We start from the raw sequence: 26540 nt of genomic DNA, 5'->3' as shown, positions 1-26540 counted from the left end.
ATGAGGTAACCTTCGAAAAATACGCCGCAGCTTACGTTAAGCGCAAAAGAAAGAAAAAAAAGCGTCACTACGTTTCCTTGGCAACCTCCTCGTCGAGTTTCCAAGATTCTGCTCAGGCGCCATCTTGTTTCGACAGCAAAGTAACCGTTTTTGACTTCGATGCTGTCTTCGCGAAGCTGTCTTTCTTGCCGGCTTTGTCAGAAACGGAGCGAGACTTAAAATAGTCGCTGTCCGCTAAACTCTCTACTTAGCTGTCTACAGCGAGTATTGAATTCCAGCCTGAGCACGCTATTTTTCTGTCAGGAACGCTGCGTCTTTCGGATACGTGCACACCGTTCTTCGCTTGAAAGTACAAGGAGCACAACTTTAAAGAAAGTAAATGCGTGCCAGATATACAGCGATAATTGTTGGGAGCGCATAAGTCCCAAAAACGAGACTTTCTTTAGATCGTAGTTAGGGTTACGTACAACACGTGCTACTTTGTTTCGTTTTTTCGTTCCTTCTATTAGATCAGGTGAAGTGCAGTTTCGAAGTGCAGTGCATTGACAAGGATGTAATTGTTGCGAGAACACTTGTCGTCGCCACTGTGGCACAAGATTTGAAAAGGAGAGAGCGAAAAAGAATGATTTAGATGTGCTGCAGCCTTGAACTTTTGAAAGTAGCCGCTGGGAGGTAGGCAGTGGGCTCGATTTATTTCCGTATACCGGACGACTGTCGCGCACGGAAGACGCTGCTTCGTATATCGAACTTCGATGTTGGGTCAAGAATGACGAATTGCTCTTTGCCTCCGTACGCCGCAGAGCCCGACGTGGATGAGCGAACGCGGCTGTCTTTCTCTTGCGTTAGCCACCGTGTTTATCGGTCACGCACCAGCGGAGCAAAATGTCATGCGAGCGGTTCGCGTACCGCGTGTAAATGACTGACGAGCGCACAAACTTTTATGCCGGCTCTTCGCGAAACTCGCGCTGTATAATTAGGCATGCTAGACGGGGCTGGTCACTGGAACAGCCGCCGTGGCACGCATATGCATGTGAAGCTCGAACGTTACCAGCTCGATATACTCCTGGTCGTAAATTTACAACTCCATGCAGGCTGTACCGGCTGGAACTATGCCACTGCATGTAATGCCCTACTTGCACAATGCCGTGTAACACACACACGCGCGCACACGCGCGCACACGCGCGCACACATACACAAAAAAAGAAAGGTGTTCCGAACTCCCACCTGTTTGACATGCCACCTGCTGCATCGCAAGAAGGAGGATGAAAAAGAAAAGATGCAGCAGATCCAACGAGTTGGAATCCATATACAGTGAAGCTCTGTGTGAGTGCATAAAGAGTCGAAACACGAGCTTGTATTTATTGAATACTCGCACAGAGTGACACGGAAGCCTTCATTCAGACGTTATGAGAGGCTAATGCAATGCCGCCGCCGTTGCCGCGGATGCGCGAAGGCGAGCCACAGAACACCTATGGTGAGCTTTCTGATTATTCTTTTTTTTTCCCCGCGTGACTGCCGCTGCGGATGGATGGATGGATGGATAGATGGATGGATGGATGAATGGATGATATATGAGCGTCCCCTTTTGAACGGGGCGGTGGGTTGCGCCACTAGGCTCTGGCTATTGTACTGCCCAATGTCCTCCCTAGGTTAAAAAAAAAAAGAACGCTATGAACTCCCACAACCAAATTTTGTGATCGGATTCGCGGAGGCGAGTGCCATCTGGTGGTGATACAAAGAACCCAGCGGCGTGCGTCACGCGCGTCCTCCGCTGTGATTGGTTGGCTCATACGGCTAGAGAACAGCCTATTCTATGGAACCACCACGCCGCACCCACGACTACGAAACCTCGGCCAGGTTCGCAAGGAAAAGCTTCGCTCTTAAAAAAGAGACGCTGCAATAGCGGTGGCGTAAACGCAACGGTTGCCTAAACGCCTTTTCAAACCGTGCAAAGACAGAAAAAGAAAAAAAAGAAGAAGAAAAGAAGAAAGAAAGGGGGGGGGGAGGGTTCTGAAGGAGTAACTCTTGCTTGCATATTGCCGCAGAAATTGTTGCCCACATCTTCGAATGGGCAAGGTGAATTAACGTGACCTTGCACCACATGTTGGGACGCAGCGAGGCGCGCATTATATCGTTCCGCAAGCTCCGTCACCCGCAACATTGCACAGCCAATGCGCCTAATCTTTTCCGTGTGGTATTTCCGTCACGCGCTACGCTTGGCTTTGTTTTAGTCCAACGGCTCCTGCCTAGGCATCCTGGTGCCAGTGCGGGAGACCTTGGAGATAGTCGACGTCCAATAAAACGAGGCAGCGCTGCGCCACTCCATAGAGGTGCACGCGCGCGCTAACAGTGTCGTTTCATTCCGTGTCCACTTCGAACCTCGCGAAGTGCAGCACAGACGGGTATGTTGATTGCGCGTCGCGATTGGAAGCTTCCAGTGAAATATCGGCGACTCGCACCTCGTGCTGCGGGAGCGTGAGAGTGATCCAGTCGCTCTCTATAAAGGAGAACATTTAGAAGTCACCACGGACGCCGAATGCAACGTTTTCTGCCCATCGCCTAGTTATCTCTCTCTCTCTCTGTCTCTCTTTTGTTCCATTTGTCGCGCTGCTTTTTTGTCGTGAAGCTCAAGTTCAGACCCGTTTCTGGTACACGCATAGCTACTTTGTTTCGCAATGCGAGTGGTTGGCTATGCGCTGCAAGTGCAAGTATCGGATACAGTTATCGCCAACCACGTAGCATTGCCGGTTGAGATGTATAAAAAGTGGCTGCCCTTGATATTATTGAGTAGGAAAAGGATAGTTCCCCTGTGGCTGCGCCGAAGCCGTGAACCTGAATTTAAAGCACCTATATGTAACCTTCAGCGCTCGCATGTAGGCGCACTCTTCAGGAGGAGTACGAACATTGCGTAGAACGTGCTTCGGAAAACGGCGCAGTTGACGAGACTTGCAGGACCGAAATATGTGCTAGTGTTGTCTTCCCATCTTCAAAGTTCTGTAGTTTTACTTTTCCGACGCATGTTCTTTCGGCAGCGGGGTTTTTCGCCCTCTAATCCTCGGCAAGAACACTGAGGACGAGAGAGAGGGCTCTTAAACAGACAGATGAGCTTCAGAAACAACACGATTCGGTGACTGCATAGCTGTTTGGAACGTTGAATGATAGTGGTTAACATTGAAGTGCGGGGAAGCAATAAATATATCTAAAAAGGTTAAATTGAAGTGATTACTCTGACCGCTTTGCTTAGCCATCCAAAAAACCACAAAAATGACACAATGAGACGGTGTCAATTGGGACCAGCTAATTGTATGCGTACTTTTTGAGCAGTTCTAAAGTGTCCGGTTTCTTTTCAGCTGCAAAACGGAGCGTTTATGCTGAACAGTCCCAGATCCGAACAAGGAACTAATTTTTGAATCGATGAAGACTTGCTTTTCTAGAATTTAGTTATCAAGATACATATATTGCACATAGGCGCTATGCGTGTAAACTGTGTTTCACTTCGGTGGCACGATTACTTGTGCGCTAGCTCGTATTCTTCCCAATTAAATATTAACAAAGTATTCCTAATATTACGGGACTAGATGGATGGATGGATGGATGGAAAAACTTTGTGAGTCCTGAGATACGCGATTATCGCGCAGCGGGCCGCTCCCACGTTGGGACGGCCAAGCCGAGCCTGGCCGCCGCATCGTGGGCTCTCTGGACGGCCCTGATTTGGTCACTGTAGGCGGAGCTTCGCAGTGAGGTATTCCATCTTGACTGGCCTGCTTGACCTGTGCCTCGTAACGAGGGACATCGCCTGAGCATGTGTTCTAAGTTGGCTGAATCGCCACACTGAGGGCAGGTATTGCTAGTACACGTGTCTGGATAGATCGAGTGTAATATGAATGGGGATGGCAACAAAACGACGTAAAAATGAAAGAATCCCGAGCATTGGGAGCACGTTGAAGATCCCCTTGGTGGTCAAAATTAAGCCGGAGTCCCCCACTACGGTGTGCTTCAGAAGCATATCGCGGTTTTTGCACGTAAAACCCCAGAATTCAATTCAATTCAACAATGAGAGTGCTTGTAGCACGACGCTAATAAGCATGATGCACTCGCACTCCATGTGGACCCGTGCTCCCGAGTGCGCAAACTCACTGACTCACACAAAATGAAATTTATCGCGTAATATGGCCAGTACACGAGCGGTCAGTAGCATGCAGAAGTAGCTCGCATCTATAAGAGCCACCAATCGTAGTTACATTGCAGTAGCATGTTAGTTACATGGCAGTTACACAACCACCAACATTACAGTCGCAAGATGTAGACGCAAAATAATAGTACCTGTGGCATGCAGCCACAGGTACTATAACCTTGCGTCTTTTGTTAACTTTCATGTTACGTAGCCTTTGTTTCACAAGATGGCAACATCACATATGCATCAGTATATAGCATGCGAATTTCGTCGAGTAGACAACCACAACAGCATTAGCTTGAGAAGCGAGCACACGCAAAGCGGCCTTACGAGCATTTTAACAAGCGTATTTGGGCTCAACTCGGCGAGCAAAGCGCCGGTATGTACTGCCACTGTATAGTAAAACGCGCGTCCGTGTGTTTCGACAGCGCCATGCGCAGGTGCACTGTTCGATCAGCACTGTGGCGCAACGGAAGAGGTAAAAAGTTAGCTAATATATGGCACAAATGGTGTTGCTCTGGCGTCAGATCTGCTTTTATGCGACATCGTGAAGCGGTTGCGAAACACGTCGAGACAGCTGCCCAAGCGTTATACCCTCAAATTTTTTGTTTGTAGTGGAGAAATCCGATTTTGCACGTGGATCTCTTACAAACGGCTTTGGATGCGGATGTACGTGTAACTTGTATTGTGCAGTGTTGTCTCAATCGTCGTCAAATACGTGCGAGATTTATTGCCGTCACGTGTTCGCTAACTCCAGTCACTATGATTTGCGCCAACGGCTCGGGGAAGTTGTCTCTGTCTGGGCGAGCTGGTACATACTTGTAGATTAGCAGGAGGCGAGGGAAACAGGCGCGTACGCCAGGGAAGAAGTGAGCAGGACGAGTGCTGGACTTACAACTACTTCTATTCTTGAAGAAACTTCCACAGAAGTTCTCGAGGCTTTTTTTCTGTCGAAGTTTTTTCAACACTAAGCACAGTTGCAAGTCCACCTCTCGCCATGCTCACTTCGTCGCGTTCATTCACAAGGTCAGAGAAACCGCGTAAATATATCAACAAATTGATCGATCAATCAGCCAATTAATCAATAAATCAATCGATCTACCGAGAGCGGTAACCACATGCAACACATTGCACATATATAGCTGCTGCGTGTTGTTGCCCGTCCTTGGCACGTTCATTTCATGTTGGCCGATAACCACACTGGCTTTGTCACCGAAATGCACGCCATTTCGATCCGATAACGACAAGGATTCGGCCAGGATTACGTCGTAGTGATCGCGCATAGCAAAATGGATGCCACAACGAGAATTCAAATGAAATGCTTTACATGGGCACCAAGTGCGCATAAAATATTCTATAATATTAATGTGCGGTGAATACGGCACCCACGATATGCTGCCTGCCTTGGCGCTGATAAGGTGATGTTCTGGTGGCCTCATGCCGCTTAGTAATCTAGGGCGACTGTGGCTTATAGTGAGGCTGCTGCACATAATGACCTTTAAAAAATTTAATTTATTCTCTCACGTGTTTTTCTTCATTTGTGCTACTCTACCCCCCCCCCCCTCCCCCACTCCCGTTGGCATGAGAACACGGCAACGCTAATATCGCAAGAAAAAAAAAAAAAAAAGACATGAATCTCATCAGCCGCGCAGCAATTCTCCAGCGACGAAGTTTGAGCGGATACGCTGAGCTAGAGTTCCATAGGGATGAACTGTAATTCAATAACGTGACAAATCAGAGCGATTTCCCTGTCATCGTCAAAGCCCGCAGACGTTTCTTGTTGCGCGCACGCTGGAATCTGGGCACCCGGCTCTGATTCACTCCTCGTCCTATTCGCGAAACGTTTGTAGAGTTGGATCTCAGATTTTTCATCATTTGAGATCTGTAGGGCAGAAATGCGCAAAGCGGCGCATACTCGCAGATAGGATATACAAGCAAGCGCAATGCCGAGTCCAGATGGCGTCGCAGTATTCGCGCCAGTTCTATGGCTTTGACGTCACGACGGGCGTCTTGTTACACGATCACGCGCAGTTGCGGGAAAATAATAGAGGAACGGAAACGCGCGAGGAAAAACGATCGGTGCACGCCCACTGCGAGCCGGCACTGCGATATGCGAGGGTGTCATCTTTTGGCGCCTTTGTTCTTGTGCGCAGGGAGTACCGGAAAAAGGAAATCCAGGGCTTCGACGAGGAGCAAAACACGGTGCAGTATTTCGACCGAAAGACCTTCGTGTTCGAGCCGTCGATGTCAGCCGGCACTGAGGACGACATGGTCAACGTCATCAACGTGCCCGTAGCGGTGCGTGACGTCACCGATCACTTCATGCGCGCTCTTGGTCAATAATTTTTGGTGATGTCACTGTCAGTGATATCATATTCGTTAAATCGGTCGACGCAAAAGTGAGAGAAAGTTTCCACTACTTCCTTTCGGAATCAAACTAGGTGAACATAGAAGCTACCGGATTTTAGGTCTTTTCTATATAGGTGTACGAATATTCGATATTTCGAATTTGAATGTGATAATCTTTGCTATTAGATCTGTGTTCGGTTCAACACTTCACAATTAAACATTGTCGAATATTCGTTCTGTTTCAATACGAGAGATAACAGCACTTACTGGAGTCTACAGGGCGAGAGATCGATGCAAGTGATCGCTGGTCCAAAGTATTCTGCTGCTGGAAAGCCTCGGTTGTTGAGCAGAGGCATTACTTTTTCGAGCGAACGCGTGGAGCAGACAACTTCTGTGCTTTAATTTGCAGTCTTCCAATAAGGACACCTGGCCTTTAGACAGACCACTTGTTTGTTGTTCCGATTTAGGTGATACAAATTATTATTAAGCCAGTCTCACCATGTTAGCATCCTGTAGTATTACATTTATAGCTCGTCTGACGAAGTGTTATTTAAAAAAAATATTCTTATAACCATGGTGCTCAGGGTACAATCATATTTTAGTTGTTTCTTATTTGCGAGACCTGACGTCCGCTTGTAAACAGGATTACACGGATAAAATAATATAAATAAGTTATTTTCTTAACCGCGGAGTATATATATCTCATTCTGTTTAGAAATAAGAAACATCAATTATGAACGACTAACTAGCCCAACAATCAACTCTTCTAGAATTCTCAATTTCATTCGGAAATTTCGCTTTGCAAACATCATTAAATTTCAAGGTTATTTGAGCGTGCCAGGTTAGAAAAGAAAAGAAAAAGGAACGATGATTCAATCATACGCCATGTCTGACGTAAGTCCTGTTACACGTGTTTGACAGCAAGTTGGCGGAAGCCCCTAGCCACAAAACGATTTTCACGTCCCGCAGTTGTCGAGTGCATTGACAACAGGGACAGCAGAAACGCCATGACGACAGCGAATACACGTCACCGTTGTGAGGCGCGAAGAATTGTACTTCAATCAAGGGGAAAATTATCAAGCGACAGAAAGCACAGCTTGCTGTTTCAAAACTACTCTGGCTTGAACAGTGACACTTAAAAATTTATAAATATAAATTCTCGGGTTTTACGTGCCAGAACCACGGTATGATTATGAGGTATGCCGCAGTGGAGGACTGCGGATTAATTTTGATCATCTGGGGTTCTTCAACGTACACCCAATGCACAGTACATGGGCGTTACTGCATTTCGACCCCATCTAAATTCAGCCGCCGCGGCCGGGGTTTATCCCGCGCCCTCGGGCTTAGCGGCGCAACGCCAAAGCCACTATAGGTGCCACCTCAGCGGGTCAGTGACATTTTCTAGGTTAGTTGAACTATGTAGATTATATGTAGTTTGTCTGCCAATGAAATAGAGAACTGCAAACGTTCCGTGAGTGGCAGCAAGGAGCTGGAAGGGCTTTAACGGTAGCAGAAGTTTTGTTAGTACACTGAAGGTGCAATACTCCACCAGCTGTAAATTATAGATGTACGCAAAGAAGGAGAGCGAGCATAAATAAATTGATACCAAGAAGTACATATGCGATACCAAATTTCGACGAAGATTTGCGTGACTGAATAAAAAACAAATTCCATTGGCACACTTCAACACTCGCATTGACATTGCATACTCATCTGGGAAAAAACAAACAAACAAGTTAAACCGCTACACTGACGTGTGGCTATAACTGCCGACATGCGAAAGAGTGATGCACAGTTATGCACAATGCTTTATTGACTCAACGTCTTATATAGGTGTTCCGTGTGCAGTTTACGATGAGTCTCATTTATACATGCAAAAACTAAGCAGAGACGCTGGATACTGCGCTAACACTCACTGAAGGTTCGTTGAGAACGATAGTGTGTTTCATTTCAAATAGAACGTCAACATTCAGTTGTCTATTAAAGGACAGACACCGAAAACACATTTTGACGCTTGAAGAAGGCATAGACGGTGTCTTCCTGGGACTTCAATTAAGATTGAAAGGGGAGACACAGAATGGCCGTTTCTTCCACAAGTCACCACTGTACAGACAAAAGATCTGCGTCTTGGTAGGAATTCTACGTACACGCGATGTCGAGCCTATCATTGAAAGGTATCTGTATAGCGCTATACAGATACCTTTCAATGATGACCGACGAACAAGCCCATTTCGCCACCCTCGTCGAGCCTATCGCCTCTTCTGAGACAGTGGAGTCGCCCAGATAACCGCGACGACATCCGCTGTTCTTTCATTGCGCAGTTGATTAAGGACGAAACTGCCAAGGTAGACTTTGATCAGAATGGCGCCACGTCATCCTGCCTGCACTTAGGATAGGATTGTATCAGTTCGCTTTCCGCAGGCAGCATTATTTCGATTAACATTTATTCCTGCTAGGCGTCATGATCTCGCACCACATTGTTGGTAAGAACTTTATTTATAGGCCTGCAGAGCTTTCACCGACGATGCCTTTTATGAGCTGTGCACTAAAGTTTGTTAATACTATATTTTCTTCTTAAACTCGTGGTTAGAAGAGTACGCATTTGGGCTGGTTGTTTCATGATTACGAGCAGTGAACAGCGCTAAACAACAGGACAAGGAGAGGGACACGGACAACAGCGCTGACTAACAACCAAGTGTCTTTATTCTTTCAGTCAGCATATATATACTCTGCCGCTATCTCAACGCACAGAATAAACAGAAATCAGCATGCGCAGAGGCGAAAATTACAAATAATGCAATAGGAAGACAATCTCCTTCGGAAGGAGAGAAATCGAGGGAAGGCTTACATGTGCTTCGCCGCTATTATGAATGCAGGAAGCTTCGGAAATAAGTCGTGCGCGGTGATCGCGGTATTTTGACAGATAGGTCACATCTTTAAAAGAATGGCTTGAAGCCGCATTCATTGCGATGCAGTGATAATTGACTATCTCAATCTTGTTTTTGACTTTTGTTTGAGTGTTAGCGCCTGCGATCATTGATGCACCGCCCCGTTTGACCGATACATATATATATATATATATATATATATATATATATATATATATATATAGACGCTTGCAGGAAAGAATAATCTTATAAACCACACAGTGATAACAGCCAATAACAAACCTTTGTCTGTGCTGCTTTTTACGACTTACAGCGTCCCTCTCCTTGTCGTGTTGTTTAGCGCTGTTTACTGCTCATAATCGTGGTTAGGGACAAATTCAAAAGGTCAGCAACAATGGTCTTCCACTTCGACGGTTGCTCTTTCTCAACACGTTCTTGTTGGACAATGATAGGAAACTAAAAATTCGGCCTCTGTGCGGGTGCGCGGCACGGGCACAGCGCCATTGCCCCTGCGCGCAACCGTGTCGCACTCGTCGGCGCTTGCGCAGTATAGCTTTGTGCCCACGCTCCTCACTGCGCCATGACCGACTTCAGGGCTTTCTACAACCCTCTGCGCACCGTGGGAATACTATTAAAGTACTATCACCGCCACTCTTGACGTGATTTTACCTTCTTTTTGTGTTTGACATCATAACCATCATCACCAACATCATGACCATCGTCGCATGCCCCAGCCCTTAATAATTTACTTTAAAAATTTTATCATTGCATCTAAATGTGTGCGTGTGCGTGTGTGTGTGTGAGAGAGAGAGAGAGAGAGAGCAGATCTCGCGATGTTCTTACGAATGGGGTGCACCCTTCTGCGGCATGCAGGCGATCGCCGCGCTGACCCGGAAGAAGGTTCCCGAGGTAGCCGCGCCGCTGATCATGCCCGTCCTGGACTCCATGATGCGCAAACACAACGAGACACTAGCCACTCGGCGCAGCATTCGCGAGATTCTCTTCGAAGGCTACCAGGTGGGGCTCATGCGGGACCTGATCCGGCTGGCCAAGGCCTTCCTGCCCAAACTGGAGAATCCACTCAAGAACAACACGTTCGGACTTTTCTTCGAGGTGAGCGCTGATTGCCACATCGTGTCGTCGCCGTGTGCGTTAGCCACAGCGTGTATGTCCGCCGCCTGTCCGTTATGAGGTTACCAGTCTTTTTCATGAGGCCTACCTCAGAAGCTAGGTTATCAGCCGGGTGTCAATTTTAACAACACGAAAGGGTTACGACGACAATCGTTCAAATACTCTGCAGCTACGAATTGCGAGATGTTCTTGAACGAAAAAGAGATAGCGAAGGTTTAAAAAAGAAATCTACAGGGATGTAGGCTTTTTAGCGCAAAAAGATAAGTGCGCCTGTACTCAGCATTATGATATCATAATGCATAGTAATTATGACTATGCATTATGACTGTGAATGCAGAAGGAGAAGCAAGGCTCATTTATGTTCTTCAAAACACAATGCCGCTAACGAGTAAAGGGACCTGAAAATGCTCTCGGTTAGCATGCACATAAGGGATCCGTAATGAAATGCACGTAAATTTGGGATGATCATTTCATTTCCTCATCTTAATGCCAGCTCCAGTAATGTTATGGGAGCCGTATGTTTGAGTACAAGCGAATCGAGTATCTCAATCCCGAATACAATACGGATCGAACAACACGAAGCATACTATGCTTAATGGAAATCTCGAACACGCACATAACTTAGTCAATGAATAGCTTGCGGGAAAGATTGCTGCTCTAAAATTCAGGGCAGCACTAAAGCTTTATACATTTTTGTCGTGTCCGCGATAACCGTCAGTGTCTCCTCTCACGCTGCTTAACTGGCGCTAATAGCTGCGTGCATGCAGGCACTGCGGTGCTAGAAGACACTCTCTATAGTAGCAGCGAATGGGGCAAATTAAATGCGCCCAGAAACTTGTTGCCTGCATCAGCCTTTAAACCATAGCTTTCGTGTGCGATTCTGTGCCCGACCGAATCGACGTATCGCTCCTGGCGGTGTTTTCTTCCGCATATGTGCCAGACATAGACAGCATTGGTAAGATGTATTTTTAATATACGTTTATTGTATTTTGCCATGTTAAGTGTACATCGATTTGTTAGTGGCTTGATAATGATTCATATTCAAGAGGGCAGCAGCTTCACTGACTTGTCCAGCAGTGGCTATTTCGTTCAGTATTTCTGTTGTATACAATACATTAAATAAGCTACATCGCTGCTTCTACAATATTTATTCCTGGTGCGTAGCCTAAAAAGCGCATCCATGGAGCTTTTGCTTGAAACCAATGAAATAAGTTGCATTCAAGAGTGCAAGCTCGTTACTGAAGAGTACAGTGAGTGTGTCAGCGATGACTGTTTCTGTTTATCAAAAAACTTCGTGGTCTCCCACTCTGTGAAGAAGGATGACCAGCGAAGCTTTGTATGTGGGCCCCTTAATGGCGAACTGCCCCTCCGCCGCGAGTCGACCCGGTATTTTACTATCTTCCCGATGGGCCCACCTATGGGGAGTGCTTAACGCCTGCTTCACGTGCGCCGCGGGTCGGCCCGGCATCGCACTCTCTTCGGGATCGGCTCCCGTACGGAGAGTGCTTAACGCCTGCTTCACGTCCGGCGCGGGTCGGCCTGGTATCGCACCGTCTTCGGGATCGGCTCACGTACGGAGAGTGCTTAACGCCTGCTTCACGTACGCTGCGGGTCGGCCCGGCATTGCACTCTCTTCGGGATCGGCTCCCGTACGGAGAGTGCTTAACGCCTGCTTCACGTCCGCCGCGGGTCGGCCTGGTATCGCACTGTCTTCGGGATCGGCTCACGTACGGATAGTGCTTAACACCTGCTTCACGTCCGCCGCGGGTTGGCCCGGTATCGCACTGTCTTCGGGATCGGTTCACGTACGGAGAGTGCTTAACGCCTGCTTCACGTACGCCGCGGGTCGGCCCGGCATTGCACTGTCCTAGGGATCGGCTCACGTACGGAGAGTGCTTAACGCCTGCTTCACGTCCGCCGCGGATCGGCCTGGTATCGGGTCGGCCTATCTTCGGCTTCGACACACGTATGAAACATTGTTGGTCTACGCGCAGACGCGACCCTCCAGATCCTAGCCATAAACAGGTTCGCTGTGAAACAGCTCATACGAGACAAAATGAAAAGTTTTGCCGGCTTAATTTTGAAGCTGTGTCGGACGTCCGAGAGTGCGGGAATCGCCAATGAAGTGACAAGTTAACATGATTCCAGCATATGGCTTTTCAGTTATGCATTGGAGCCGACATGCTTCAATCGCTGAACTGAAGCCGTTTAGATAAGTGCTTACTGTATATCCACTTGAGTGCAACCTGAGGATTAGCACCGGTTTACTTGGCAACTGTTCGGTTAACGTCCAACCGACTCTTTTTTTTCCCACCATTTTCATCCTTGAAAATTGTTGTAGATGTCACGTAGCAATCCAGCTTTCAGCGTCTGTGCTATCGAAAGGCATGACAGCTATCGGTTGCGACGCATGCATAAATGAAATAGAAAGTCCATACAAGCACTTATCCCTCATCTTCGTGCAGGTGTTTTCCCTCTTGTGTTTCGCTGCGCATTTTGCACGCGTTGCATGTTGAAAAACTGTGAGACTAAAACCATTCGCAATGGCCAAAGCGTGAAAAAACAATGAATTGTGTGCTCGAACACGAATTTTTCTTGCTGTTGTTCACAAACATCGTAAATTTCCACTGCCACCCTTCTTGACAATCTCAGCATGTCGGTGAATGCGTGCGACACGTAAGCGCCGGGCGAAGCCACAATCAAGACGCATCGAAAGTGCCGACCTTTAGTGACAGCCACGAAGGCACCGCTCACACCCGCTCAAGGCCGCCGTCGACCTGGCGGTCGTGTGTGGCAATAGGTAGTTTTTCTCCGGCTATAGAAGGAGACAGCCGACATACATTTCGCGGGCTGCAGCGTCCCGCTGGCGCGCATCAGTGCTCCTCGGCGCGCCGGGTAAGAGTGAGGTCGAATCCGCCGAATACACGCGTTCGAATCCTTGGCTTCCGAGGGGCGTCGCGCTCGGCGACGGCTAATCCACGCCGCATTTAGAAGGTTGCCTCTCCTCGCTGCTGCGTCACATATTGGAAGAATTACGTGGCCAGACGCAGCAGCCCCGAATTGCACGCTTTGTCGTCCCTGAGCACCGGTCGCCTGTGACGATCGCCGCCGAATCGCCCTTGAGGCTAGAGTGCGCCCCGCCACGAAGGTTACGCGCAAAAAAAATAAAAAAAAGGACGCGCACCACCCGATGGGCACTCGCCGCCTTTTGTGCCAATGCGCGTTACGAACCAAAGCGTGGCTTGCCGTGCCCGTTTGCGATGAGACGGGTACGGCAAAGCCCGACTGTTCTGCTTGCGGGACAGCCGATGGCGGCGTGCAATCAACGTATACATATGTACGAGACGGTCGCTTGAGTCGCGCACTTGTACACTTGATATCCGGATGGCCTTCGAGAAAAAGGTTGCTTCCGCGCCGTCTCCAGCAGCAGTCGACAGCTGTATTACAAGATCTCCTTGCGCAAACCTGATGTGTCAGTAATAGAAGGAAGGCAAGAAAGGCAAGCGTTGTGAAGCAGCGATACGTAAGAATTCGCTCTCCCTTTTTTTTTTTTTTCTCAGAAGCACAGAACGCTTCCGGTCTCTGCTTCGCCATACGTGTACAGTGTGAAGAATTACGGGGATTCGTTAGGATGTACGAATGGGCATGTTGGTGATCTATACCGAATTGAACAGTTTGAACCGAGGACGGACGTGACAAGGCCAAGTGCTTCGTCTCTTGCCACCTCCACATCCTCGTCCTCTGTTGGCGCTGTTCAATTCAGCATCTCGATTTATTAGGAATTTATTAATACATTGACATGCGTTTAATGCTCGAAGGCTACACCTACTTGCGTATCGCGTCCATTAAAATGCGACCCCGGATGCCTTGAGTCGAACCGTCGACCTTGTGCTCTACGGAAGAACGCCGTAGCCTCTCAGCTAGCGCAGCGGGTTCTTAGTAGATAGAGGGAACATTTATTGCAACCTTAAAAAATTTCAGCGCCTCCTGTTGCAACAGCTCAGTTCAGACGTTTTATGTTTTTTTTTTCTACTATGGAGCATTTTGCGCGGTAATGAAGACATGTATATGAATTTTACACGTAAAGGTGTTTTTTTTTTTTACAAATAACAGGGAAACATATGGGTAATTTCTCGACCCTTATACTCTATGGCTAGCTGTTGCTCGAACTTGGTGCATGTATTTTCCAGTCGCAAAGGAGCACGAGCAGCGGATACAAATAACTGTACTAAAGTAAAGAATTGCCCCCTATTGTTGCGCACGAATACACAAGATTATAATGTTCCTAATTCTACAATAAACTAAACAATGTTTCATACAACATCTAACAACGTCCGAAAAAGACGCGCGGAAAGAAAAAAGTGCTAGACACAGCAAGTGTAACTTAACATTCCATTTTTTTTTATTTCGTCCAAACAGAGGAACAACAGCCATGACGGCCTGTACTCCGTGTACACCGGAGAAGACGATCCTGCGAAATTCGCCAAGCTGGAACAGTGGAACAACCATAGGTGCGCTATTGATGATAAACTACTTTTGCTCGCGTGCTTTGCTGCTCCTGTTCTGTTATCTTATAATAAATTAGCATGTGACCTTGTACAGCGAATGGACGCAATGGTGGCGTGTCCCTTCCGGGCACGCGTCGATGCATCGTCATTAAAGAGAACAATTTATGAGAAAAAAAGAAAAATTAAAGGAGAAGAAACATTGTCCATCGGGGCACACACTGCAGATCTTCTTTGTGGGCGTTAAAAATCAAAACTGTCCGATAATCTCTGGGTCAATACTTCAGTATATTCGCAGCTTTTGGAAGTAAACTATAGGAATAATGTGAAAAATCGTGTGCGAATGCCTTATCCCCATAGGTGCGCCAGTAGTGTAACATATTTTACACTCATTTTTGCGCAAATTGAGAGCAACCGGCTATTCGATGGCAACAATTTCCTATGTTGCTAAGGTTACGGTATTTATGCTCTAGTGCGGTCTTGGAGTGTTCGTCGTGACAAAAATTTATACATGTGTTCACCCTAACCGCGCAGGTCTCTCAACTACTGGGCCGGTCCCACCTGCAACATGATCAACGGGACCGGTGAGTAGCCACGTTTTGAATATTGTAAACGCTTAATATTTTGGTGTCGGTTTCGCGAAATCAGACCATTTTCTCTACGGCGGAATTATTTTACGGAAGTTTCTTCCAGCGCCAAACCTACCTTGGCATTTGTGTTTAATTACGCCATCGAAACATGTAAGCAAGCCTCGCGTCTATGGACGGTGAAAACAGATGCTCGTGTGAGAATAGGAGGTTCACTTTCATAGTCGCAGTCAGAAACGCCACGAACTGTGGTGTTTTTTGCAGAAGAAGTTGCAGAGTTTCGGCGCTGGGACACCGAGAAGTGAGGATCAGGACGACGCAAGTGGAAGCCAAGATAGCCTAACGCTGTCTGCGATATTAGCGAAAACCATTTCGTAATTTATCCCCTGTAAATACTGGGAACATTTAAATTTCAGCTGTCTCCATTTTATGTCTTTTTGAATCGGGATGGGAGAAGTTTTTTGCTAATCACGCTCATAATTTAGCGTCTGCGAATAGACGTTAAAAGGCGTTTTCTAATGCGCTACTCTTTCTTTCAGCATTTGAAAGCTCTTTAAGCTTGATGTGACGTCACAATGTATTGATCTGGTGGTAAGGGAATGCGGTAAGAGAGTGGAATCGCTCATTATTATTATTTATTTTTTCGCGCAGATGGGGGCCAGTTCGCACCTTTCCTTTCCAAGGACAGCACACTGTACGTGTTCTCGACGGATCTGTGCCGGTGAGTTTTGCACCGACCACTCTGCGCTGCAGTAGATTTCAGGCGGCTAAGATGAAAGTGTTAGCAATAAGATAATAAATCATTGAGGTATAGCGCACGCACCTTCATTCTTTCCCAGGCAACGAGTCGAGTGAATGTCACATTACCGCAACACTAAGCGCTCCCCGTCGTTCATTTATTGTACAAATATTCAAGCTTGAAAACGCAGCCGGCTTCTTGAGGATTTCCGAGCAAGCTTTCGCTCTAAAGGAATCGCAGACGGTCCATCTAAGGAAATCTTTGAGTGCCGCCCAAGATAGGCACAGCTGACGTGACAGGAACACCAACAATAATGATGACGACGAAGACGGCAAGGCGGCTACACGTCGTAGTAGCAGGTTCGAATCATGGGGGGCAGCAAATACATCTTCTTCTTTTGACGAATTCGCCCAATGAAGAACGTTGTCTGCGACTGACGCTGCGAAATCTGGATGAAGCACGATTAGCAGTTTTAAACCGTGAAAACCTGTTGCCTACGGTGGAGTGAGTCTTTCCATTCTTAAAAGGAAGCCTTGCCAACGGAGCTCGTGTCTGAACGAGTAGGAATGGAAGACTAGCTTTAATGATATTCGCTCAATTAATTTCGATGACGGTTGTTGCATTTAAAAGAAAGCGAAGAACTCCCAACTGTCGAGACCGGATTTTTAATTCAGGTCATCAGTTTTTTTATCACCTTGGCGAAAATTGTCGAAGGCTAGAAGTGAAAAGAAAGAGTGAAACGTCACGTTGTCGGCTCAGTAACTCAGAAGCAAAAGATGCCGTTGCGATCTGTGAACGGCAAGACTCCGTACATACAAAGTGGACTAAACTAATATATCTTATACACCGCTCTGCAGTGCACCACTATTTGTGAACAAGACCTTTGAGGCGGTCGTGTGAACGATATAAGAATTGCACGTGAGCTGCAAACTAATGCATCGCATTTGTGCGCTTTGGGATAGCTTACCTACAGAGTCGTGATGATCTTTTCTTTTTCTGCTTTTTTCTTTTAGTGCGCATAGTTAGAGCTTTAATTTCCGTGCTTATTTCTAATTGTTACAATTTTCGTAAACATCTCCGGGCCGCAATAAAAATTCAAATTCCTTAATATGAACACGATTTTATTTTCTCTCTTAAACGCGACACATTTCATTCAAATCGGTTTTCTGCGTTTAACGTGTATTTTTATTGGGAAACCAGCGTTGGCCCCGTGCTTGTATAGCTGCCTCCTAATATTTCTCTGTCTCACTAGTGCTAGTCGGCATCATTTAAATACGGCGAGGTCCGCAAGTAACGTGCGTTCAGAATCGCAAGGGCTCTGGCCGTCTTGTTGCTAAATAAGCTTGACAAGGGAGTATAATTAATGCGCTATATGTAAGTTATGGAAAAAAAAAGTGGGGGGTGGGGGGAGCAACAAGGAAACGGAAGGGAGTCGCGCGCGCCGCTCACCGACGATGCTTTCAAGGCGACAGCGCTTCAACGAGTCCTGCCCCGAAATGTGCGAGGCACGCGCCCCCAGCCATCGAGGACATTTGCGCACCTTGCGAGGCAACCCCCGCTGCCCTTGAAGCGTCGCGGTATAGGCGTCAACGCCATCCGTCTCTCGTTTCTTCGTGCTGCTGGCCGCGAGCACTCGCATAAGTGGGCGGATGGAGTGCAGCCCTTTACATATATATATATATATATATATATATAATATGTCTTGCAGTTAAATAGGAAAAACAAAAACAGCAAGGCTAGTCTCGCCGTGTGTCTTCTATCGCTACCAGAAAATGTGAATGGGAAACTGAATATAGAAAATCATGCACTAATGTGCGGAGCATATTAAAGCAACAAAAAATACTAATAATGTCCTCTGTACAGTATCTCTACCTGCGTTGAAGGCTATTTTATTCGTGAGTGAGTGGGTGAATAAACTTTTATTTGGTCCAGCAAAACTCGATAAAACGCGCACCCGGCTAATCCCACGACGGGATTTTATTCGTATAGGCGCGTCTTTTGTCTTGATATTAGGCTCTCTCTTGCCTAGTGTATCTCTCTCTCTTGCCTAGTGTATTCTCTCTTGCCTAGTGTATCTGAATATCTCAAAGCTCTTCCTAAAACGACATGCATACATTCTTGTCTTCTGACGTGACAAACGAATAAATGGTTTGTTACGCGTGGAAGGACGAACTATGGTAATAGAGCCTATATATACATGTATTGCCTATAGCGTTAAATAAATATGATGCCTACCGTATTTATTTATTTATTTATTTATTTATTTATTTATTTATTTATTTATTTATTTATTTATTTATTTATTTATTTATTTATTTACACATACTGTCAATCCCAATGGGGATTACAGCAGGAGAGCGAACAGTCAGAGAATGGGAATGTATACAAAGTCAGTGGCGGTATTGCAAAGAGGTGCAGTTATTAAGTCTACACCAGCAGAAATATCTTCTATTGCTGTAAAGAGTAATGCAATAGTCAAAGCTTTAACATAATCAAAGTGTAGGACGCAGCCTTGAAAACATTACAAGGCAAATGGTCTCGAGTTTCCAGCTGCAAGGTATGCAATTGATTGATTTCCATACACAAGAATAAAAACACTTTCTGTCACTAGCAGTAAACTGGATATAAATGACAACAAAAGAAAAAGGGTAATGCAGAGCTTTGGCATACAGAATTTGCCTAGTAATACATACCTTGCATCCCGCATACTTTAAGCTATATTGTATTAAAAGTGTCGAACAATACTGTTTTCTGAAACCGATTTTTTTACACAGTATGCGGTCTTGCTATAGATCTTTAATTCTCCAATATTTATTATTAAATGTTGTGTCTTTCTAAAATTTTATTTCGTCATTGCCTGCTGACATAAACTGGGCCTGCGTGCCGCCCTTGTATGATGTATGCAAACTTGTTTTCAGGTCCCCGGATGTACTCAAGCTACTTTCTTGCAGTATTTTATCCGGGGTCCGCTCCGTAATTGGCCGGGACAAATAAAACATGAATTAATTGATTCGGGTCTGCTCAGACGTACAAACAACGCAGCTATTTATATTGCTTCAGCACGGTGTTGCCGGCGCGGATTCGATCCAGTCATGGCGCGTCACAGCGATGGTATTTGTCATGAAACGAGTCATCCGAATAGTCGTAACGGCGAATCTTACGATCATTGGCTGTTTACATGAACACATTGCAGAGCACATGCGAAAGAGTGGCCATGGGTGCGTTACAGTTCTTGTTCGCCTTTTGACATGTCGCACTTAATTGGCCTTGGAAGGCCATTTGTATAGTTACAATTTACTGAAAGGCTAATTTAGAAGATGCTACTTATTGATTTACTCGTTTTTCAAGATCAGTGAGCGCCAGGAGTCTCGAATTTGTGTTGTTTCCTTCGAAGTCATGACAGGTATCTCAAATTTGTGCTGTAAGAAGTTGACACAGCAGCTACGCACAGAGATTGCTAAAAAAATAAAAGAATGAATCAAGTTGAAGGGGGAATTTCAATCACTCATCAGCGAACACCTCCCATCTTCTAAATCAGTAGCAAGCAAGTAGTAATAAAACAAAAACAAAAGCTATCAAGATTATGGTATGCTTCCTAATATCTCATTTATATTATATTCCAGCTCGCCTTTCTCTTTTCTTCAAGACACAATACAAACTTGTTATTTTGGGCTCTTTCCGTAAATGCCATGAAACCTTGCATCGCTTGGGACGTGGACTCGTGAGAGATTCCGTGAATTGCCTCTTCTTATCGACGACGGATATAGAGAATTGAATCAGAGTTAGGAACTAAATTATTGGCTGTTCTCGTTTCTGACGCAAACGCTAAGTTAAGACAAGTAAGCAGGGTCGCATCTTTCGTCACGCGTTCATCGTCACCGAAGACGTGGTGCGATAAAGCAAGATCGCGTTTAACAGAAAAGTACTATTAAGACTGCGCCTACATGTGCTTGAAGCGTTATCAACCATGTATTTTGACGCATGAGAAAAACCCTATTCATTTGCGTGAAAAATGGGTCGGACGTTCGGGGGTCTAGTCGCCTAGTATCTGCCCTCACTGCCTCTTCATGCATGGTGGCCTAGGGAGAGTGTGCGAGATTAACGCTTTGTAAGAAGCTGCACGGCAGCAGACCACATATTTTCTCGGTGATCTTGTGATGTGCTTTCGTATGTGAACATGCGATTGCATGTGATTCAATAAGGACTTCGTTAATTTCAAAAAACATTTGGAGCCGCTACTGAAGCATCTTGCAAGTATTTCGAACGAAGCTGTCAATAAATTCCGCAGTTTTCAGTGCTTGTATGGCTATAATATAGATAAAAAATTCTTGATTATGCGTAGAAAATGTAAAGAAAAAAGAACACAGGGGGAGGCGAAACTTAGCGCTGAGTCATAACGCTGTGTTTGTCTCATCGCTGCCCCCAGCTGCGCCGTCTCATAGCCTTGTCCACCTTGCTTATTTTGTAACTGTTGATGGAATTGCGATCAAGTCTTTCTTTGCCGCGCTGAATAAAGCGTGAAAGTGAATATGCGAGCGCGTGTCACCCTGCATCGGCGGTGTGAGCTGACAGTGGCTGTTCGCAAAGCCGCTGACACGCTCCCTTACGCCGTGACGAAGCGGTTTGCAACTTGCGCGTGGATGAATGTGCTCGCCGATGCACGGTCGCCTGCCCGTGTAACCTGATGCACACGCTGAGTCATGCCGCCATTGACGCGCGCTCACGTGCCGTCTTCTGCGCGGGCGGCCAAACTGATGCGTCATTTTCCTGTGGGAAGTGCCTCTGGTTCAGCAACAGCTACTGACGGGTTGGTGTTTCTGGCAATTAAATTATCTTTAGTAGCCGCGATCATGCTCCATCACCTTGTCAATTTCATGCACGTTGTCTTCTCTGATTGGCTCCAATTTCGGTCATATCATTACTGATCGGCTCAGATTAGCTAGCATGACCGATTTTGAGAGCGCTCACAGTACCGCCCCAGGCAGGAAATAAAGGCGCTTTAATGGCACCGCAGGTCCATGTACTTCCGCTACGAGAAGGAAACCGAGGTCCATGGCATCCGTGCCTGGCGCTTCACCATCCCGGCGTCGCTGTTCGAGTCTGCGGACATCCGCGAGGAGAACCGCTGCTTCTGCCTCACGGCACCCGTGTGCCCCAAGAGCGGCGTCACGCACGTGGCCGCCTGCCGCAAGGGGGCGCCCATCGTGCTCTCTTCGCCGCACTTCTACAACGGCGACGAGGGCTTTGTGCGCGCCGTTCACGGACTCAGGCCCGTCAAGGAGATGCACGAGACCTTCCTCGACATACACCCGGTGAGCTGGCTGCTGCAACAGATCGAGGCACCGCGCCTTCTTCGCTAAGCTATGGGTCACGCAACATGGCGTGTCCTTGACGAGTGTCTTCCACATTGGACGGGAGGCCGGATGGTGCGGCCATAGGATTTGCGGCCGCTTACCTCTCTACTCATAGTGTTTAGTAACGCATGCAAGAAAATAAAGGGAAGAGGCACCTCTTGCATATATTGCATACGGTGGATCGGTAAAGCAAACCACTTTCAAGCACTCGTAGAAAGTGTGAAAACCTTGGCCCCACCAGCTTCACGCTTCGTGGTGCGTGGTGCCCAGCAGGGGCTTTTACATCGTTCACTGTCCTGTGTGGCAACGTCTAAAAGTTCTCCTCTGATGTTTGCATCTGCCGGCTTGTCATAAAGCACTAAGATCTTAACGCGTACGCAATACTCTGTGGCACGTGCAGCGCTCACGCATGGTTGCCGTGGCGCAGTACCCAGTGGAAACAAAACAAAACGACAACACTTGCCAGTGCAGGACAACACGGGTCGCGTAAGGCCTCGCGTGAACAATGTCCAGAGATCTGTTAGCCATTGGTATACTTGGTATTGCATGCACCGACTTGGAAACTGCTCTAGGATGATGTCGCATTTCTCTCACAAAGAGAGAGCAATGTCGGTCGCCTGACGTAGGGTACGGCGAACTTGGTGTTTGCACATAAAGCTTTGTGAGAAATTGTCGAAGCCTGCTATATTTGCGATGAGCGCGACAGTTTCTTTGGCGGTCCTCTGCGTAACTGCTCGTTGCACCGAAAAAGGCGATCATTCAGTTCCCAGTAGGAAAAACGGCAGCGATCGCCTTTCCCCTTAGTTTTGGATGCTGGCGTGAGTCGTTTTTAGATAGCTTCATTACGCTTTCATATATGCTGTGTTTCTACGCGAACAAGCCGCCGTCCTAAAGTTGACGCGTTTTTTCGCACACAGGATAACACTCGCTTGCCTTTCTAAGGGTTAACCTCCCTGCCTTTCTATGCATCATTTATTTCTCTCTATCTTGGTAAGCGCTTGCTAGAAAAGGAAAAAAAAACCGCTTAGCTCTCGGTGTCCTGCTGGTCTCTTCTGCATTACAGCGGTGAGCCACCGTGTTGATACCAAAACATTACGAGTTTCGTAGTGGTCAATTACGTCCCTACCGGAAAAACCAGTGTCAGTCGGCAGGATGGTTTATGCCACTGCACTAGCTTAGAAAGCAGTGGTTGCTGGCCGGGACTAACTGGCGAACACAGGAGCCATATTCTCGATCACCTCAATGCCTTAAATATCATCGACCCAGAATGCGGACACTGGGCGAGTGCGATGAGGCAACGTTGGGTCAGACTCTGATTTATGGCGATGCATATAATGACCACCGAGGTTTAACAGGAACGAAGCTGGAGTCACATTTTTTACATGCACGGAACGGCACTGCTTCCTATAGAACTGCGCGTAGTTCCTTGACATACTAGAGAAATAACGCCGGCCTGACACCAACAACAGTTTCAGTATAACAATATGCAAGAGCGTTCTCATCTATGCAGTGTGATGCCACTGCGAGAATCGTACAGACGGTGAACTACAGGGAGATCGTGGAGCTTCCTACGTTGGTATTGTCAGCCGGTGCTCAGCCTTTGTCATACTCGGCGTTCATACACTTCATTGCTCGATAGAGAATTTTTGTAGAAGAGTTCAGCAAGCGCGAACACTGGTTTGAAGAAGTGTGCGGTTTCCCCACAAACGAATGCCTCGCGCAGAAAGGCAGGCCATTTATATTCGGTAAGGTTTTGACGCTGCCAGAAGTAGCACTAAATGAGTCATTTCATCTCTTTCTTACAATTAATTAGCTACGCTTGATGTCAATTGATCACCGACATTGTTTCTATTGCTCCCGCAGCTGACGGGTCTTGTAATGCGGGCATCGAAGAGGCTTCAAATCAACGTGGATCTCAAGAGCAACGAGAGACTGGCGTAAGTGACGACGAAGCCGTGCATGTGACCTGAACGCACGCCAAGTGCCCCGTTTCGGGTCGCACTCATGAGCGCGTGTTCTGTGTGTGTGTGTGTGTGTGTGTGTGCCGGGTTCAGCGTCCGGGATCAGCGGAGGGTCGCAGGGCTGGGGATGCACTGCGTGAAAAACAAAAATAAAGCTTCGCGAAGCAGACTTACGTGCGAGGGGGCGTCACCGCATACGATCTCTAAAATGCATCCGCCCCGGCCGGAAATCGAGCCCACGAACGAACGGGAGCGCAGTGACCCGAATGCTGCGCGACAAGAATATACACGCGCGAAGAGCGACCGGTGCTCCTTGACGTGAGCGTCTCGGTCTGCAGAAGGAAACTTTCGATTAAAAAGTGTTAGATATGACAAATACCATTCTCTCTTTTATTTGTAGGAGATAAGAACTGGCTGAATTACATATGTTGATGCGGTCTTTTCGCAGGTTGTTGAAAAACGTGCAAGACACCATATTTCCAGTCGTCTGGATTGAAGAGGTAAGGAAGATGGAGACGTGCGTCCATTTTTGTTCGTGCTAGTTCGTGAATGCTAAAATATTACACGAATAATCAAATGAATGTATCGGCGACAAAAAACATTTACAGAAGCAAATTTAGTGGAGCCACGAATGCAGTCTGCAATCTGCCTGAAATTTGAAAGTTATTTTTGCACTTGTATATGCGACGAACGCATCGCACCGCGCGATTGCGGGCCACTTCCGTAGTCCACACTAAAGTCAGCCTTTTCGCGAATCTCTCAGCCGGGAAGCTTTCTCGCCTATAATGCAATCCCCATTCTCCTAGGTGAATTAACTTCGCGCAGTACTGGTTAACTTCTCCGCCTTCGTACGCTTCCTCTCGCGTTAAATTATTCCTCATTGGCTTCTGTGCAGCGGGCAGAGCTTGCTCCTTCCATGGCAGAAGAGTTCCGACAGAAGGTGGAGTTCCCGCAGAAAGTGGGCAACGCAACGATAGCATCTGGCCTCATCATTGGTGGCATCGGCTCGTGCATCTGCGCCATCATGGTGTTCATCTTTTACATGCAGGTGAGGTAGCGACTGCTGGAAACTAATGCTCCCTGTAAGCCCCAGCTAACCTCTGTTGCACTGGGAAGGTTTTAACAGCCAGAGCTACATAAAGAACGTAAAGATATAGTGCTCGAAGTGGCATATTTGGGAAAGCGTGCATCTTACATGAGCAAAAGCTGTATGGGACTATGCATAGCGGATACGTACTAGTGTATCCGGATATTGGAATATACAAACCATATATATACAAACGACTGCGCTGACGCTGTTCGACAAAACTTCGCATAACCTTTGTTTTAAAGACGGACTTATACTACTAGTGTTAACATGTCGGCAGCGACGCACTAGTCGCGAAGGTATTTTTGAATGCCTTCTTTCCAGAAGAGTCGTGTAATTAACAGATAAATGGCTATAAGGTGTTGTGGTGTCAACATCACACGATGTCGCCATCTAGAAAAGATGGCACTTAATTTGTCTTCCGATATCTTAGTTATAAGTTTACACTAGTAAGTGACCACCGTGCTAAAATTTCCTAATGTCTCATAAACCCGGACACAACTGTCTGTGTCGATGACCGATTCTTATCTCTGATCTTTGTTATGCAGGGCAAATCCAGGACGGCTGGCATCAATTCCGCACAGATGAACGGACTGAAGAAAGCTCCACGCGCGTAGCTTCTATAATTTTCTTCTTTCGACGTGTTCACGTGACTGTGTGACAAGCCTCACTGTAGTGCAGCACACCGTCAACTTGGTCGTCAGCTCGTTGCACCACCACCGGATGGACGGCTGTAGACTTTGTCACTAGTGAGGGGACACTAGCACGTTTCATCGCAGTTTGTGCGACTGCTCATGTTACATAGTTCAAAAATGCGCGAAGAACACGCACGCCCATGCCAGAGTGTAAACTTAGTCAACGCGTCATACTACGAGCTTGTGAGAATATTTTATTTCATGTTTGCGATGAACCACCGCCGTCCAAAATGCACCGTGGGAGCAAAAACGAATGAGATTCATCACGTCAAGCATCCAGAAGACATTGAAGCCATGCGCCCACTGCTTACAAGTGAACCGACCCAACGACTTCGTGCCACGCTGACGACGTTTTGTGAACTCTTGACGGGCACGGCAGAGTCACTGCGCTCAGCGGCAGCGATATTCCGCTGTTCCCCACCACACTCATCGCCCCTTCACGAAGCTAGCTAGTAACCTTATGGCTGAGCTCCAGCCTTATGTCCTATGGCTCAGCCTTATGGCTGAGCTGAAGCTAGTAGCCTTATGGCGGGGACCAACACTTCAAGATATCTGTACAGGATAACAGTGACCATTATGCACCGTTCAATGGTACTCAATGGTCGTATTGTGATCACTGCTCGTGATAGCATTTCCCTCAGCCAAGTTGAATATGTACGGGAGGATTGCGCGTGTCATCAGGCATAGCGAGTTTACACCGCGCTCTCACCTCAGTGAACTCGCACAGCATTCAGCTGCTGAGCAGTCAGTTCTTGCAAACATGTCGTTATTTTCGTTAATGATGATGGCAATAAACTTGTTATCGTTTGGACTTGTTCTTCAAGGCTACTCGGGGAAAACAACTTTTCCTGAGGCAACCGCGAAAAAGGTAGTGGCAAATGAAACTTGTTGCTCTGTTCCTTTCGTTGTCTTTCAGTGATGTACATGCTTCAGATTTTGGTAGTTGAAAAATTCTAACGACCGCTACCTGCCGCGTAGCTAACTGTAGATCAAAAGAACGCAGTTGAGGTGAGTGAGCTGACCAGGCATGCACATTCACGCAAAGCTTGTGGGTTTTCCTACCAGCCTG

The 26540-nt window shown here is 46.9% G+C and overlaps 1 protein-coding gene across 1 annotated transcript in view; it reads left to right on the top strand.

Moving 5' to 3' along the window:
* Window positions 1–26282, top strand: part of LOC126536600 (lysosome membrane protein 2-like) — a 63989-nt gene extending 37707 nt beyond the window's left edge. Inside the window, exons 3-12 of the mRNA XM_050183633.3 lie at window positions 6329–6473; window positions 10286–10525; window positions 14963–15054; window positions 15583–15632; window positions 16287–16356; window positions 21389–21686; window positions 23592–23665; window positions 24138–24189; window positions 24585–24737; window positions 25325–26282. Coding sequence (XP_050039590.1) covers window positions 6329–6473; window positions 10286–10525; window positions 14963–15054; window positions 15583–15632; window positions 16287–16356; window positions 21389–21686; window positions 23592–23665; window positions 24138–24189; window positions 24585–24737; window positions 25325–25393 — 1243 coding nt within the window. The 3' untranslated portion in view covers window positions 25394–26282. The remainder of the gene's footprint in view (window positions 1–6328; window positions 6474–10285; window positions 10526–14962; window positions 15055–15582; window positions 15633–16286; window positions 16357–21388; window positions 21687–23591; window positions 23666–24137; window positions 24190–24584; window positions 24738–25324) is intronic.
* The last annotated feature ends 258 nt before the right edge of the window (window positions 26283–26540 follow it).

This window comes from Dermacentor andersoni, chromosome 4 (assembly GCF_023375885.2).
Source record: "Dermacentor andersoni chromosome 4, qqDerAnde1_hic_scaffold, whole genome shotgun sequence".
NCBI classification, from domain to species: Eukaryota; Metazoa; Arthropoda; class Arachnida; order Ixodida; family Ixodidae; genus Dermacentor; species Dermacentor andersoni.
Note: the sequence above shows the minus strand (reverse complement) of the source record. Positions and strands in the feature narration are given on the sequence as shown.